Below are 13,020 nucleotides of genomic sequence, written 5' to 3'. Positions count from 1 at the left end.
ATCGATTAATTATTCCAAAGAAATTTTTATACACAAATATTTAAATAAATAAAATAAATATAATTTAATATAAAGAATGTTGGCAAATTTCGCCCATGTTTGGGATATCGAATTTTAAATGTTTTTTCATGGCAAATAGTACTATTAAATGAAACATTAATCTCAGTAAAATTTCAAGATGAGCATGGGCACGGTTCCGAAGATACAAGGGGGTGAAGGTTATAAGTTTCAGTCAGAGATGAGAAAACATCACTGTCATTTCTTCATATCTCCGTGCCTTGCACGAGATGCTTATCTAGAAATTTCTGAGATTTGCCTCATCATATATTACTACTTAACATAACAAAAAGTTTGAAATTTGAGGCCCCAAAATTTTTATATAGAAATATTTAACTGAGTAAAATAATTACAATTTAATACACATTTAAAAAATAATTAATAACTACAAAATTTTTATTATTTGACTCTTTCTGCGTATCAATTTATTTCTTATTTGCAATATTCTTAGAAATATAAAGACTATTTATTTAAGCGTTATTAAAATGTAAAAAACAGTCAAGAGTATTTTATTATCTTGCTGCTGGATTGGTCAAGCTATCAACAGTAAAAGTTTTAATAATTTTTTTTTATTTCTTTGTATATAGTATATACTTTGTATATAGTATGTCAATGCTATAATATGTGTATAGTATATCCTATATGTGTATAGTCTCTTATATAAAACAAACGCAGTTTCGACGACTCGTCGTCCTCGGTAGTCTCGTTTCCTCTGCACTGGCAGATGTATCTTGTGTATTTCTCTATTAGATAGAAGTCGGATACAGTGATATAATACTAACTTTATCTAGTGAGATAATTAAAATTCAATACGTACAATCATTAATATTAATAATAATCGTGCTAAAATCTAATCGACCTTTCAAGATTTTGCTGAGAAATAGAATAAGATTATTTTATTTTATTATATTTTGCATATGACACATTTTATGGCAATTAATACAAAAGCAAAGGTTAATGTAGAAATATGACATTTTTTAATTATTGAAAATGTAAAACTTGTATGAGTAATTGTGGACACTAAATTTGATTATCAAATTATTCGAAAGTATATTCTTACATGAAGTAATGAGTGGAAAAATGTTTGCATTTGTGTGTTCCGTGCTTCTCCTCGTCATTTCGTTATCAAAATCGCAGCAAAATTCCACCAACGAGGATGATAATTTGACGATACGATACGAGATAAATACGGATTCTACAACAAATTATAACGACGAAATAATAACCATGCAACATGATTTGCATAAAAATTTGATGATCAATACACAAAATGACGAAATGCAGCATGAATTTCATATGAATACTAAACGCGAGGATTTGATTGAACTTAAACTGAACAAGCATTCAATGCAGAATAACGATGATGAGCAAAAATCGATGAAATCGAACACAAATTTGACATATGCCAATCATAAAAGGAATTTCACGGCTGAGGAAGTTTATGAAACTGTAATTGAAAAGAATGATTCCATGTCACTTGAAGTCTTCAAAAATTCCAGCAAAGATGCTAATGAAACTATTATCGTCCCAAACGAAATGTGTCAGAATGATACTTGCATTCAACTCTGCTGTTCTCTTGGCGAGCGTCTGGTTAATGGCAACTGCATTCCTGAAGAAATTGAATACGTTTTTCCAAACGTATACACGAACGATTCGACGCAGAGCGAAAAGAAAGTGAACGAATTGTTTCAGCTGTCCATTTATGATTCGTGCCAGGAAGGTAAACTGCTTCCCAGGAATTTACAGTCCAATTATAAGATTTTTACCAATGGTTCTATATATTTTACTTATCCTGTAATAATAATTGAAAATAACGGTTCTTATCAAATATCTAAATCTGAAATGCTTGTTGAACCGACATCATATTGTCTCGCTGTCGTCGACAGAAGTGAATTCCAAGTTTTCTTCTGTTTCATAACTATTAGCGAAACAAATGACGCAACTAATGATGATACTAATGAGATCATGAATACTATTACAAACGAAGATATTATGGAAATAAGTGTCGATATAGCATCTATATTACTTTTGGGATCAGCATTTCTGGTGTATTCCATATTGCCAGAACTTCGAAATAAACACGGCTTCATGTTGCGCAATTACAATGGTTCCCTGACTGTTGTATACGGAATTCGCTTTGTGCATTTTCTGATCAAATCGGATATACAGTATCCCGTTTGCGTTACAATAGGTAGAGTATATATCTAAATAATGAAACTATGCAATCAATATATTTATATTTGTCAGATATTTTATGTATATTTGCATATTAAATTTTATTTAATAATTTTAATAATTATTTGAATATATTATTTGTTAAAATCTATTAAAAGCAAAACAGCGCGAATGGCATTTAAATTTTATTTAAATGCATTTTAATATATCTTTAATATAAGTTATTTGTCTCAAATAGATAAATCTCTTTGGATTTTTGAATTTTGCAGAATTACATATTGAATCAAACATGTTTAAATTAATAATAGCAGTATTTATTACGTAAATATTACAAATTTATTATAATATTTTATATAATATTTTATTATTTATTCATAATATAGAAATATATAAAAAACAGGAAATAGACCAAAAGAGCAAAGCGATGTAATTAGGTCTTATATATAAAGTTCTTTTATTTAATAAACAAAATTTGTTTACTAAATAAAGCTGTATTTGCGATCAAATTATACTTCGCGTAGCTGTTTTGACTTTTTTCTTGCTCCTTATTTATTTCTCAACTATAAAAGCGAATTACATATTACATTTATATTTATATTAATAATATTATATATTATTATTTATTATTTATTATTACAATCTTTAATTTTATTCATTTTTACAGCCTCTTTAGAATACTTTTGCTATATGGCGAGTTTCTTTTGGTTAAATGTAATGAGCTTTCATATGTGGTGCACATTCAGGTAAGTTGGAAAATATTCTGTTATTACTACTTACTTTTAATACTTGCCTTTTATTTATCTTTATAAAATTCTTTTTTTTTGATTTCACATATATCAGTTTAAAAATAAAAATAGAGAATATACAAATTTTGTATTAATCGAATTTTTTTATATATTGTGTTGGTACGTGCACAAACAATTATATACTTGAAAATAATATTTAATAATAAAACAATTATATTTGGAACATTATAAAGTATAAAAATAATAAATTCAAATTATAATTTGACATAAATAGTGTTTTTGGAGATATTTATTATTTGATTACAAACTTTTAAACGGTTAATTTTTTAAAAGTAAAAATCGAATATTAGATATAATTAAGCATATTAAATATTTAATTTAAATATGTATCAAATATTATAACAAAACCTAATAATTCGATATAATGCAATAATATTTTGATATTTAACTTTTCTATCTTTTAATTTATATTAATTTATAAAATAAAGCAATACACGATGTTTTCACAAAATAAAAATAGATTTCTTATTAAAAATTTGTCTTTTAAAAGTAAATAAAAATTTAAAGTACCATTGTCGTGTCTCTTTAATAGTTATGTAAATAAACACTTTTAAAATAATTAAGGTATAAAAAAAATAATAAAAGACAATTGTCCAAGAATAGGCAAACTTTAAATAGATATAACTTTGTTTTGAATAATGAGAATTTAAACTTTAAAAAAGAGTTTTAAAACGTGTAATCTCTACTTTCAATGGTTTACATTTTTTTTCATTTTCTTAAATTCTGACATTTTTTATATACAAAAGACGAAAAACATAACAAAATGGAAAATTTTTTTTCACTTTTTAGACGTGTCGCATGCACATAAAAATTTGAAAAATTTCTTGACATTTCCATGTTACAGTCTGAAGTTTTATGTGCAAAATTGTTTTTCAAAACGTAAATCCTGATCTTTCTTTATCAAAAGTTATCGCAAATTACAGAGAAAATGTCATTTTCACTATAATCGTTCATAACACCGTTAAAAAACATCGTACAGCAATTTTAAGAATGGATTCTTCAAGCTGAATTTTTGCTCTATAGTATGGTATAGTGACTTGATCAAAGACACATTATTTTAACGTTTTCACATTCTGATTTTTTTTATCTATTGTTTGTTAAATATGTTGTGTAAATTGCAGAGGATTCAGTTCGTTACAAAAAAACGTCAGACAACGAGAAAAAAGAAAGTTGATATATTATACGATCTTTGCGTGGGGATGTCCCTTTATGCTTGCTATTTTATGTGTCAGCATGGATATTCTTTCTGCGTATGTAAATGTACCACCGATTTTGCGACCGAAATTTTATTTAGGAAATTGCTGGTTTTTTGGTAAATGAAGATAATGCTATAGCATTTTAGTATTGTGAGAAAGAATATAAAAACTCATAATGTTTTATACTTACAGGGAATGGTCCGTATTTGTTGTATTATTATGTGCTCAGTAGTATGTGCGTCATCAATAGCGTTTGTTTATCTATTTATACGGCAATAAAAATTGAGCGTTTCAAAAAAGAATCGGGTCCTTGTCTAAAAGATTCGGAGAATAAATGCTTTAACGATAATAAAAAATGGTATGTACTCAGATATCGTTGTATTGAGATATGATAATCTATTTTATTAATAAAATTAATATAGTCCGATCGTGTATTTAATTTTAAGTTCGAGCTTCATTGGTTGAATGGAATTTTAAGTCAAGATCAAATTTAAAACGACATTAAATATAAATTCAGATTATGAATACTGGTCATAGATTGTCATTTGCAGATGTTATCTTTTCTATTCGCCGATTTACTTTTTTGTTTTGTAATATTTTCGAGAATATATCATTTGACGTGTTCTTTCAAAAATCTATACAATTCTAAATAACATGACAATTAATAACAAAAATCAAATTAAAGAATGCACTTTTATTTTACAAAAATACAAATTTTGAACACTTTCAAAAATTTCTTAAGGTTTATACATCAATTAAATTTTATTCATCATATATATTCATAAAAACTATGAAAATTATATATTTGTTTGCAGGTTTAATCTATATCTGCAGCTATTTATCGTGCTATTTATCTTAATGGGCATAGAATGGCTAATGATAACAGCGTCATTAGCTAAAAATGTATCAATTTACTACCATTTATTTATATGGTATGGTATTAATTTCCTAGCTATTTTGCAGAGTCTATGCGTCTTTATTATATTTGTGTGTAAAAAAAGGATCAAGCGCATGTTATTCAAGCGATTCGGTATCGGTTTGTCGCCAAATGCTTGACACGAATCGAATGCAACATTTTCGATCATTATTACCACGTCAAAAGAAATAGTCATACAGGAGAAGATGAGTTCTTCCGAACGAGCAAGTCACACTGATTTAACCGACCTTTAATTTTTATTTGAAAATGGAAATCATGTTTTTTTATGTTGTTCTTTATAGTTAAGATTAATAATTGTAATTCACACATATTTTTGAATTTTGTAGCAAAAGCATATTAACTTGTATCGTTTCTTTTTCAAATTTAAATGAAATTATGTTACATTCCTTGACATAAATATTTATAATATTGTTAATTGTAGGCTGATAATTTTTTAATATTTGGAATATTAGTAGAAATTCAGAAAGCTGCTACAAAATTTGCATGAAATTACTATAAGTTGTTATTATACATATGTCAAATAAATATATGTTCATTTATTAATATTATAAATTGTAATAAAAATTTATAATATTAGTATAATATTTATAACTTAATTAAATGTTTTATCATGAGATTTTATTGTAACATTAATACTTAAATAATTGAAATATTAAATTTTTTTTGATCTCAATAAATCGGTGTAGCTTACTATTTTTCCTAATATAATTTACGTTTTAGTAATTATTAGTTTTAATTATTAATTTAGAAAAATTCAATGAATTTTTTGTGAAATATTTTATTTCTTCGGTAAAAATTAGGAGTGAAAAATTTAATAGCATCAGCGCCATCGGATCTACCGCTATTTTTAATTCCTAATCAAATAAATGATCATGATATAACTCTTATAGTTATGCATGTCGAATATAAACCGGTTTTGGAATAGGTTTTGTTTTTACTTTATGTGTGCAGGCATTATATTCAATATGATAATGTATAAGAGTTGGCGAATAACGATAAACTGATATATTCAACATAATTTTCTTCTTTAATAATTTTTTTGTTGTTTAAAGACAACAAATGGGATTAATAAATTTGTGAAATAAATGAAATTTTTCTAACGTATGCGTTATCGGTAAATTATTCAAAACAAATTTTTATACACTAATATTTAAATGTATAAAATAATTACAATTTAAAATATATTTAACAAATAATTAATAACTTCAAAATTTTTATTATTTGACTTTTGCTGCATTAATTTATTTTTTATTTGCGGTATTCTTAGAAATATGAAGACTTTTCATTTAAGCATTAAATATCTGAAAAACAGTCAAGCGTATTTTTTCTTTTGCTGCTGGATTGGTGCTATCGTCAGTAGAAGTTTCAATAATTTTTTTTATTTTTCTTGTATATAGTATGTCAAAGCTATATGTGTATAGTTCTATATAGTATAGTAGACGGACAGTTTCTCATAAAGCTATCGACGACTCGTCGTCCTCGGTAGTCTCTGCTTCTCTTCCGCGCAGGCATATGTATTATGTGCATTCTTCTCTCAGAAAAAAGCCGGATACAGTGATGTAATAAATACTGACTTTATCTAGTGAGATAATTGAAATTCAAGATGTGCAATCATTAATGTTAATAGTCATATAGTGTTAAAATCAAATCGACATTTCAAGATTTTGCTGAGAAACAAAATGAGATAATTCTATTTTATTATACTTTGTACTTTACATATCACATTGCTATTAATACAAAAGCAAAAGTGTACATAAATTTAATGTGACATTTTCTAATTATTGAGAATTTAAAACTTATATGAGAAATTATGAACACTCAATTTGATTTTTTATATAATTATTCTAAAATATATTATTGTAATGTCAAATAATGAGTGGCGAAATGTTTGCATTTGTGTGTTCCGTGCTTCTTCTCGTCATTTCGTTATCGAAATCGCAGCAAAATTCCACCAACGGAGACGATAATTTGACGATACGATACGAGATAAATACGGATTCTACAACGAATTATAACGACGAAACAATAACACTGCGATATGATTTGTATAAAAATTTGATTAATAATACACAAAGTGACAAATTGCAGCATGAATTTCATATGAATACTAAACGCGAGGATAATGATTTGATTCAACTTAAACTAAACATGCATTCAATACAGAATAACGGTGATGAGCAAAAATCGATGAAATCTAACACGAACTCGACATATATCAATCATAAAAGGAATTTCACGTCATAGAAAGTTTATGAAACTATAATTGACAAGAATGATTCTATGTCACTTGAAATCTTCAAAAATTCCAGCAAAGATTCTAATAAAACTAACATCGTCCCAAACAAAATGTGTCATAATGATACTTGCATTCGGCTCTGCTGTCCTCTTGGCGATCGTCTGGTTGATGAGAACTGCATTTCTGAAGAAATTGAATACATTTTTCCAAAAGTATACACGAACGATTAGACGCAGAGCAAAAAAAAAGTGAACGATTTGTTTGATCTGGCCATTTATAATTTGTGTCAGGATGCTTGCTATCTACTTCCTGAAGGTTTTCAGTACGATTATAAGATTTTTGCCAACGGTTCTATATATATAATTTATTATAAAATATTTGTTGAATCGACATCATATTGTCTCGCCGTCGTTGACGGGAATAAGTTCGAAATAACCATCGGTTCCAAAACTTATGACAAAATCAATGTTAATGAGCCCATGATTTATAACATACAAATTATATATCTGAGTTTCCATATAGTATCTATATTACTTTTGGGGTCAGTATTTCTGGTGTATTCCATCTTGCCAGAACTCCGAAATGTACACGGCTTTATGTTGCGCAATTACAGCGGTGCCCTGACTGTTGCATACAGCATTGACATTGTGAATATTATGATCAGAGCGGGTGATATACCGTATTCTGTTTGCGTTACAATAGGTACAATATATATCTAAATCACTTATTTCCTGCTCCTTATATATTTCAACTAAAAGTGCAAATTACATATTACATTTATATTTATATAAATAATATATTATTATTTATTATTACTGTCTGTATTTTTATTCATTTTTGCAGCTTTCTTAAACTACTTCTGTTTTTTGGCGGGTTTCTTTTGGCTAATTATGATAAGCTTTGATATGTGGTGCACATTCAGGTAAGTTGGAAAATATTCCATATTATACTACTTATTTTAAACTTGCCTTTCATTTACCTGTATAAAATTGCCTCTTTTTTGATTTTACATATATCGGTTTAAAGATAAAGATAGATGATAATATGCAAAATTCTGTATTAATCAAATTTTTTTATATATTGTGTTGGTAGTATTGTGTTGGTATATTGCTCTATAGGGTGATAGAGTGACTCGATCAAAGACACATTATTTTAACGTTTTTACATATTGATTTCTTTTATCTATTGTTTGTTAAATATGTTGTGTAAATTGCAGAGGATTCTGTTCGTTACAAAAAAACGTCAGACAACGAGAAAAAAGAAAGTTGATTTATTATACAATCTTTGCGTGGGGATGTCCCTTTATGTTTGCTGTTTTCTGTGTCAGCATGGATTTTCTTTCCAAGTATGTACCATCGATTTTGCGACCGGAATTTCATTTAGGAGATTGCTGGTTTCATGGTAAGTAAAGATAACTGTATCAATGCTATAGCGTTTTAATGTATTGTGAGAACTCACACACACAGCACAGAATATTATGAATGTTTTCAAAAAATATTTTTAAATATTTCTTAAAAATATTGCATAAAAACATTTTAAAATGGTTTTAGGATATATTGTAAAATAATTTAAAAAATTTTTTGTGGTAACATTTTTCATAATATTTTCAAAAACGTTTAAAAATATTATTAAAAATGATCTTCTTTATCGCTCAGATAATATTTTCTTAAATATTTCATACATATTTTTGAAATATTAGTTTAAAACTATATTTAAAAATGTTTTTTAAACATGAAAAAGCGAATATAGAAACATTTTAAAAATATTTTTGAGAATTATATTATTTTTTTAAAAGATTTTAAAAATATTTTGTGCTGTATGGGAAACAGTATAAAAATTCATGACATTTTATACTTACAGGGAGAGATGCGTTTATCTTGTATTATTACGGGCTCAAAAGTGTCTGCATTATTAGTAGCGTTTGCTTATCCATCTCTACGGCACTGAAAATTAAACGTTACAAGAAGGATACAGGTGTTCGTCTGACAGATTCGGAAAGCAAACGGTATAATGATAATAAGAAATGGTCTGTATTATTTTTGCATCGATGTGTGATAGTCTTCTATGTAGTTTGTTAATGAGCCAATCTAATATGTTATTTTTGCCAATATTTCTGCCAACAATATTACATTACATATGGATTGATCTGCAATTCTGATGAAAGGAAGGGATAATTATTTTGAAGCAAACATCTTTTCGGTGCTTAGTATTTTCTCGTTTTCTATTTTTTTCTTTTAACGTACATAATCTATAGAAAAGGAAAAATATATCGTTGTAACTTCAATTCTGTTTTTGTTTTCGAGGAGGTCTGCAATTCTCGAAATGTGGAAAATAATGAGAGAATAAAGTTAAAGAATACATTTAATTTCATAAAGAAAATTTTATTTTTCAAAAATTTCTTCAAAACAACTATTTCTTTTTTCTCTTCTCTTTTAGAATTGTAATTTATTTCATTTTGTAAAAAAATAATTTAATAAATAGTTATAAATTATAGAAAAACAAGGACCAATTATAAAAACCAGGCGTGGTAATTAATATGCTAATGTAGAGTGATAACTGATTAAAGAATTAATTTAATATTTTCACTCTCCATTAGCGTATTAATTACCACGCCTCTTAATTAAGAGCCAGGCGTGGTAATTAATACGTCAATGTAGAGTAAAAATAAATAAATTTCTTTATGGCTCTTGTTCTTCTAATTTATATTTATTATTAGAGCCTTATATTTATAATATTAATAAATATTTTTAGTAAATAGAAAATTTAATAAATAGTATTATTTTTAAATAAATTTCTTTATGGCTCTTGTTCCTCTAATTTATATTTATTATTAGGGCCTTATATTTATAATATTAATAAATAGCATTTTTAATAAATCGTAAATTTAATAAATAGTTAAACTCTTAATTAATAAATAGTATTATTTTTATTGAAAAGATATCCAAATATAAATATATATTTGTTTGCAGGTTCAATTTGTATCTGAAGCTATTTATTATGCTGTTTGTCGTGATGGGTATAAAATGGTCCGTGATGACAGCATCATGGTTGGCTGGAAATATATCAGATTATGTCTCGTTTACTGTTAACGTCGTAGACATCGTGCAGAATCTCTGCACCTTTATTATATTCATATGTAAAAAGAAGATCAAGATGATGTTGTTGAAGCGATTTGGATGCGATTCACACGTTCGACAGACGACTGTAACATCGAGCACCACCACGTCAGAAGTAGCTATGCAAGACAAGAATTCTTACGCACAGAATAACTGTCACGTTAAAAGTTCACCCAGTGGGACTGAACTCTAAATTTCTATGCAAATTATAAACGAACATTCTCTTCACTAATTATTCTTTGTATTTTCCTTATAATTATATATTTGTACAATCAACATTTTAATTTGTCTTTATTCATTAAAACAAGTTTGATTTGATTATTTTTTTGAAGATTGTAAATCAAAGAAAGAAAAAGTTTATGAATAATTATAAAAAAATAAAGAAGAACAAAAAACAAAAAAGAACAAAAATTTTAAAAACAAAAATAAATAATAAATAATTTTTTAAGAAAAAAAAACACTTCCACCTGCTGCCAACAAGGTCTTAACATTTAAATAATAGAATAAAAATAATAAAAAATAAAGAACAAAAAAAAAAATTAAAAAAACGAAAATAAAAATAAAAAATATCAATAATAATTATATAAGATTATCGTAATTAGAAATATGTGTATAACGATTACACTGTTTTTACTGGGAACATTTCGTACATATACTATACTGTCAAAAATATTGCTTTGACATCTGCTGCGAATATTATTAATAATATAGACAATCGAAAGAAAAGAATGTCTAACGCATATTTTATGTGTTATAATATCGATATAATATACCCAAATCAGTGTAATATGTATATTGTGTGTTATAATATATCGGTTATAATATACACAATCAATGTAGAATAAATATAAAATAAATATTTTACTTATTAAAATTATTAGTATGTATCTACTTGCATATAAGCGCGCGCGTTAATTATATTCTAATGATAAAACTTAAATCTTAAATGGATAATTTATTAAAATTTTAAGAACTAAAAGATTAATTGTATTATATTTTAATGTTAAAATCAAGAGAATTGTTATATAGTAAAAAATTTTTGTAAATTTTAATGTATAATCACACACAACATAAATTCGTCTAAATATAGATTAAAACTTGGATTTGAAAAACCGGATATATAAACCAGGTAAACCGGTTTTGGAAGTATTTTGTTTTTAGTTTATATTTAGCAGGACAGAATGCAAGAATTTGGCGACTAACGATAAACCGATGTGTTAACATAATTTCATATTTTCAAAATTTTTGTAATCTAGAAAGAACGACGAAATTGATAAAATATTGTGGAACAAATAAAATTTTTCTTACGCATGTGTAATCGATTAATTACAATTTAAAAGACATTTTTACATACAAAAATATTTAAAATAATTAAAATTTAATATAAATTTCAAAAATAGTATGACTAAAAAATTTGTTATTTGACTGTTGCTAAGATTTAATATATCTTTTCTTTTAGCGAGATTCTTAAAAATATATAATGACTTCATTTAAGCATCAAATGCTCAAAAATAACAGTTAAGGATCAGTTTCACAAATGTCAATTAACTTTAACCTCCGGTTAAACTGCATTTTTATCTTTTTTATAGTTTCTAAAAGAAACAAAGATATAATTTAACCAAAGTGTAAAGTTCACTGATTTTTGTGAAAATTCCCCAAATGTTTTTCTGTTGTCCTTGTATACATAAATTTGTTTGTATAATTTTATATAATATATGCAATTTTATATAGTAATAGATAGACTGTGTGTATGTGAGTTCCGCCATAAAAACTAGATCTGTTCTTTTCAGCTGAACTGGCTGAACATTGGCCTATTGTTTACATCGAGCACTTGATGCGTATCAAATAGTACATTTGAGCTGATCAGCCAATAATTGAATAAATGTACTAGTTATTTACTATTTGACGCGTATCAAGTGCTCGATGTACACAAGGCCATTAGTTCAGAGATTATCTTTTTTCTTCTAATGTCGAGCAAAAAAGACAATCTGAACTAGTGTAGCCAGTTCAGCTGATAAAAACAGACCTATCATCTTCGACTCGTCGTCCTCGGTAGTTTCATTTTTTCTCTCGTGCAAATACATTTCTTATACATATATTCTTCGCTTTTCTTAGAAAAAGAAGTCAAACTTGGATACAGTGATACAGTATATGTTTTAACAAATGCAACGAGATAATTAAAAATTAATCGCGTAATCATCTACGTTAATAGTGTTAGAAAAAATTAGATTAATCTTTCGAAATTTTGTATAAACATAAAAAGAGAAAGATAATTTGATTTTATTATATGTGTATATATGTATATTGCAGTTAACACCTTTTATATAATTAATGTAAAAGCTGAAATATGCATAAAATTAATACAGAATTTTTTAATTATTGAAAATTCGAAATTTATGTGAGAACTGATGAATTTTGATAAGTTTGACTGATTCAATTATTTAATTATTCTAAAGTGGATCCTTATATATAAATAATGTGTCAACAAAATTTCGTG

The 13,020-nt window shown here is 26.3% G+C and overlaps 1 protein-coding gene and 1 pseudogene across 2 annotated transcripts; both read left to right on the top strand.

The window, feature by feature from the left end:
* The first annotated feature begins 753 nt into the window (after nt 1-753).
* Nucleotides 754-5,651, top strand: LOC114938593 (G protein-coupled receptor Mth2-like). Its single transcript, XM_029312578.2, has 5 exons — nt 754-2,248; nt 2,897-2,975; nt 4,160-4,350; nt 4,427-4,592; nt 5,050-5,651. Exons 1-5 carry the CDS (start codon nt 1,126-1,128, stop codon nt 5,288-5,290), a joined length of 1,800 nt encoding a protein of 599 aa, XP_029168411.2. The 5' UTR covers nt 754-1,125; the 3' UTR covers nt 5,291-5,651.
* Nucleotides 5,652-6,624: 973 nt separating this feature from the next.
* LOC114938597 (G protein-coupled receptor Mth2-like) lies at nt 6,625-10,799 on the top strand (annotated as a pseudogene). Its single transcript, XR_014924917.1, has 5 exons — nt 6,625-8,109; nt 8,251-8,329; nt 8,624-8,808; nt 9,268-9,433; nt 10,377-10,799. The product of XR_014924917.1 is annotated as a G protein-coupled receptor Mth2-like (transcript).
* Nucleotides 10,800-13,020: the final 2,221 nt, after the last annotated feature.

Source organism: Nylanderia fulva, unplaced genomic scaffold (genome assembly GCF_048542155.1).
Source record: "Nylanderia fulva isolate GAGA-0341 unplaced genomic scaffold, ASM4854215v1 Scaffold268, whole genome shotgun sequence".
Lineage (NCBI taxonomy): Eukaryota > Metazoa > Arthropoda > Insecta > Hymenoptera > Formicidae > Nylanderia > Nylanderia fulva.
This window is presented reverse-complemented; position numbering and strand designations above follow the sequence as displayed.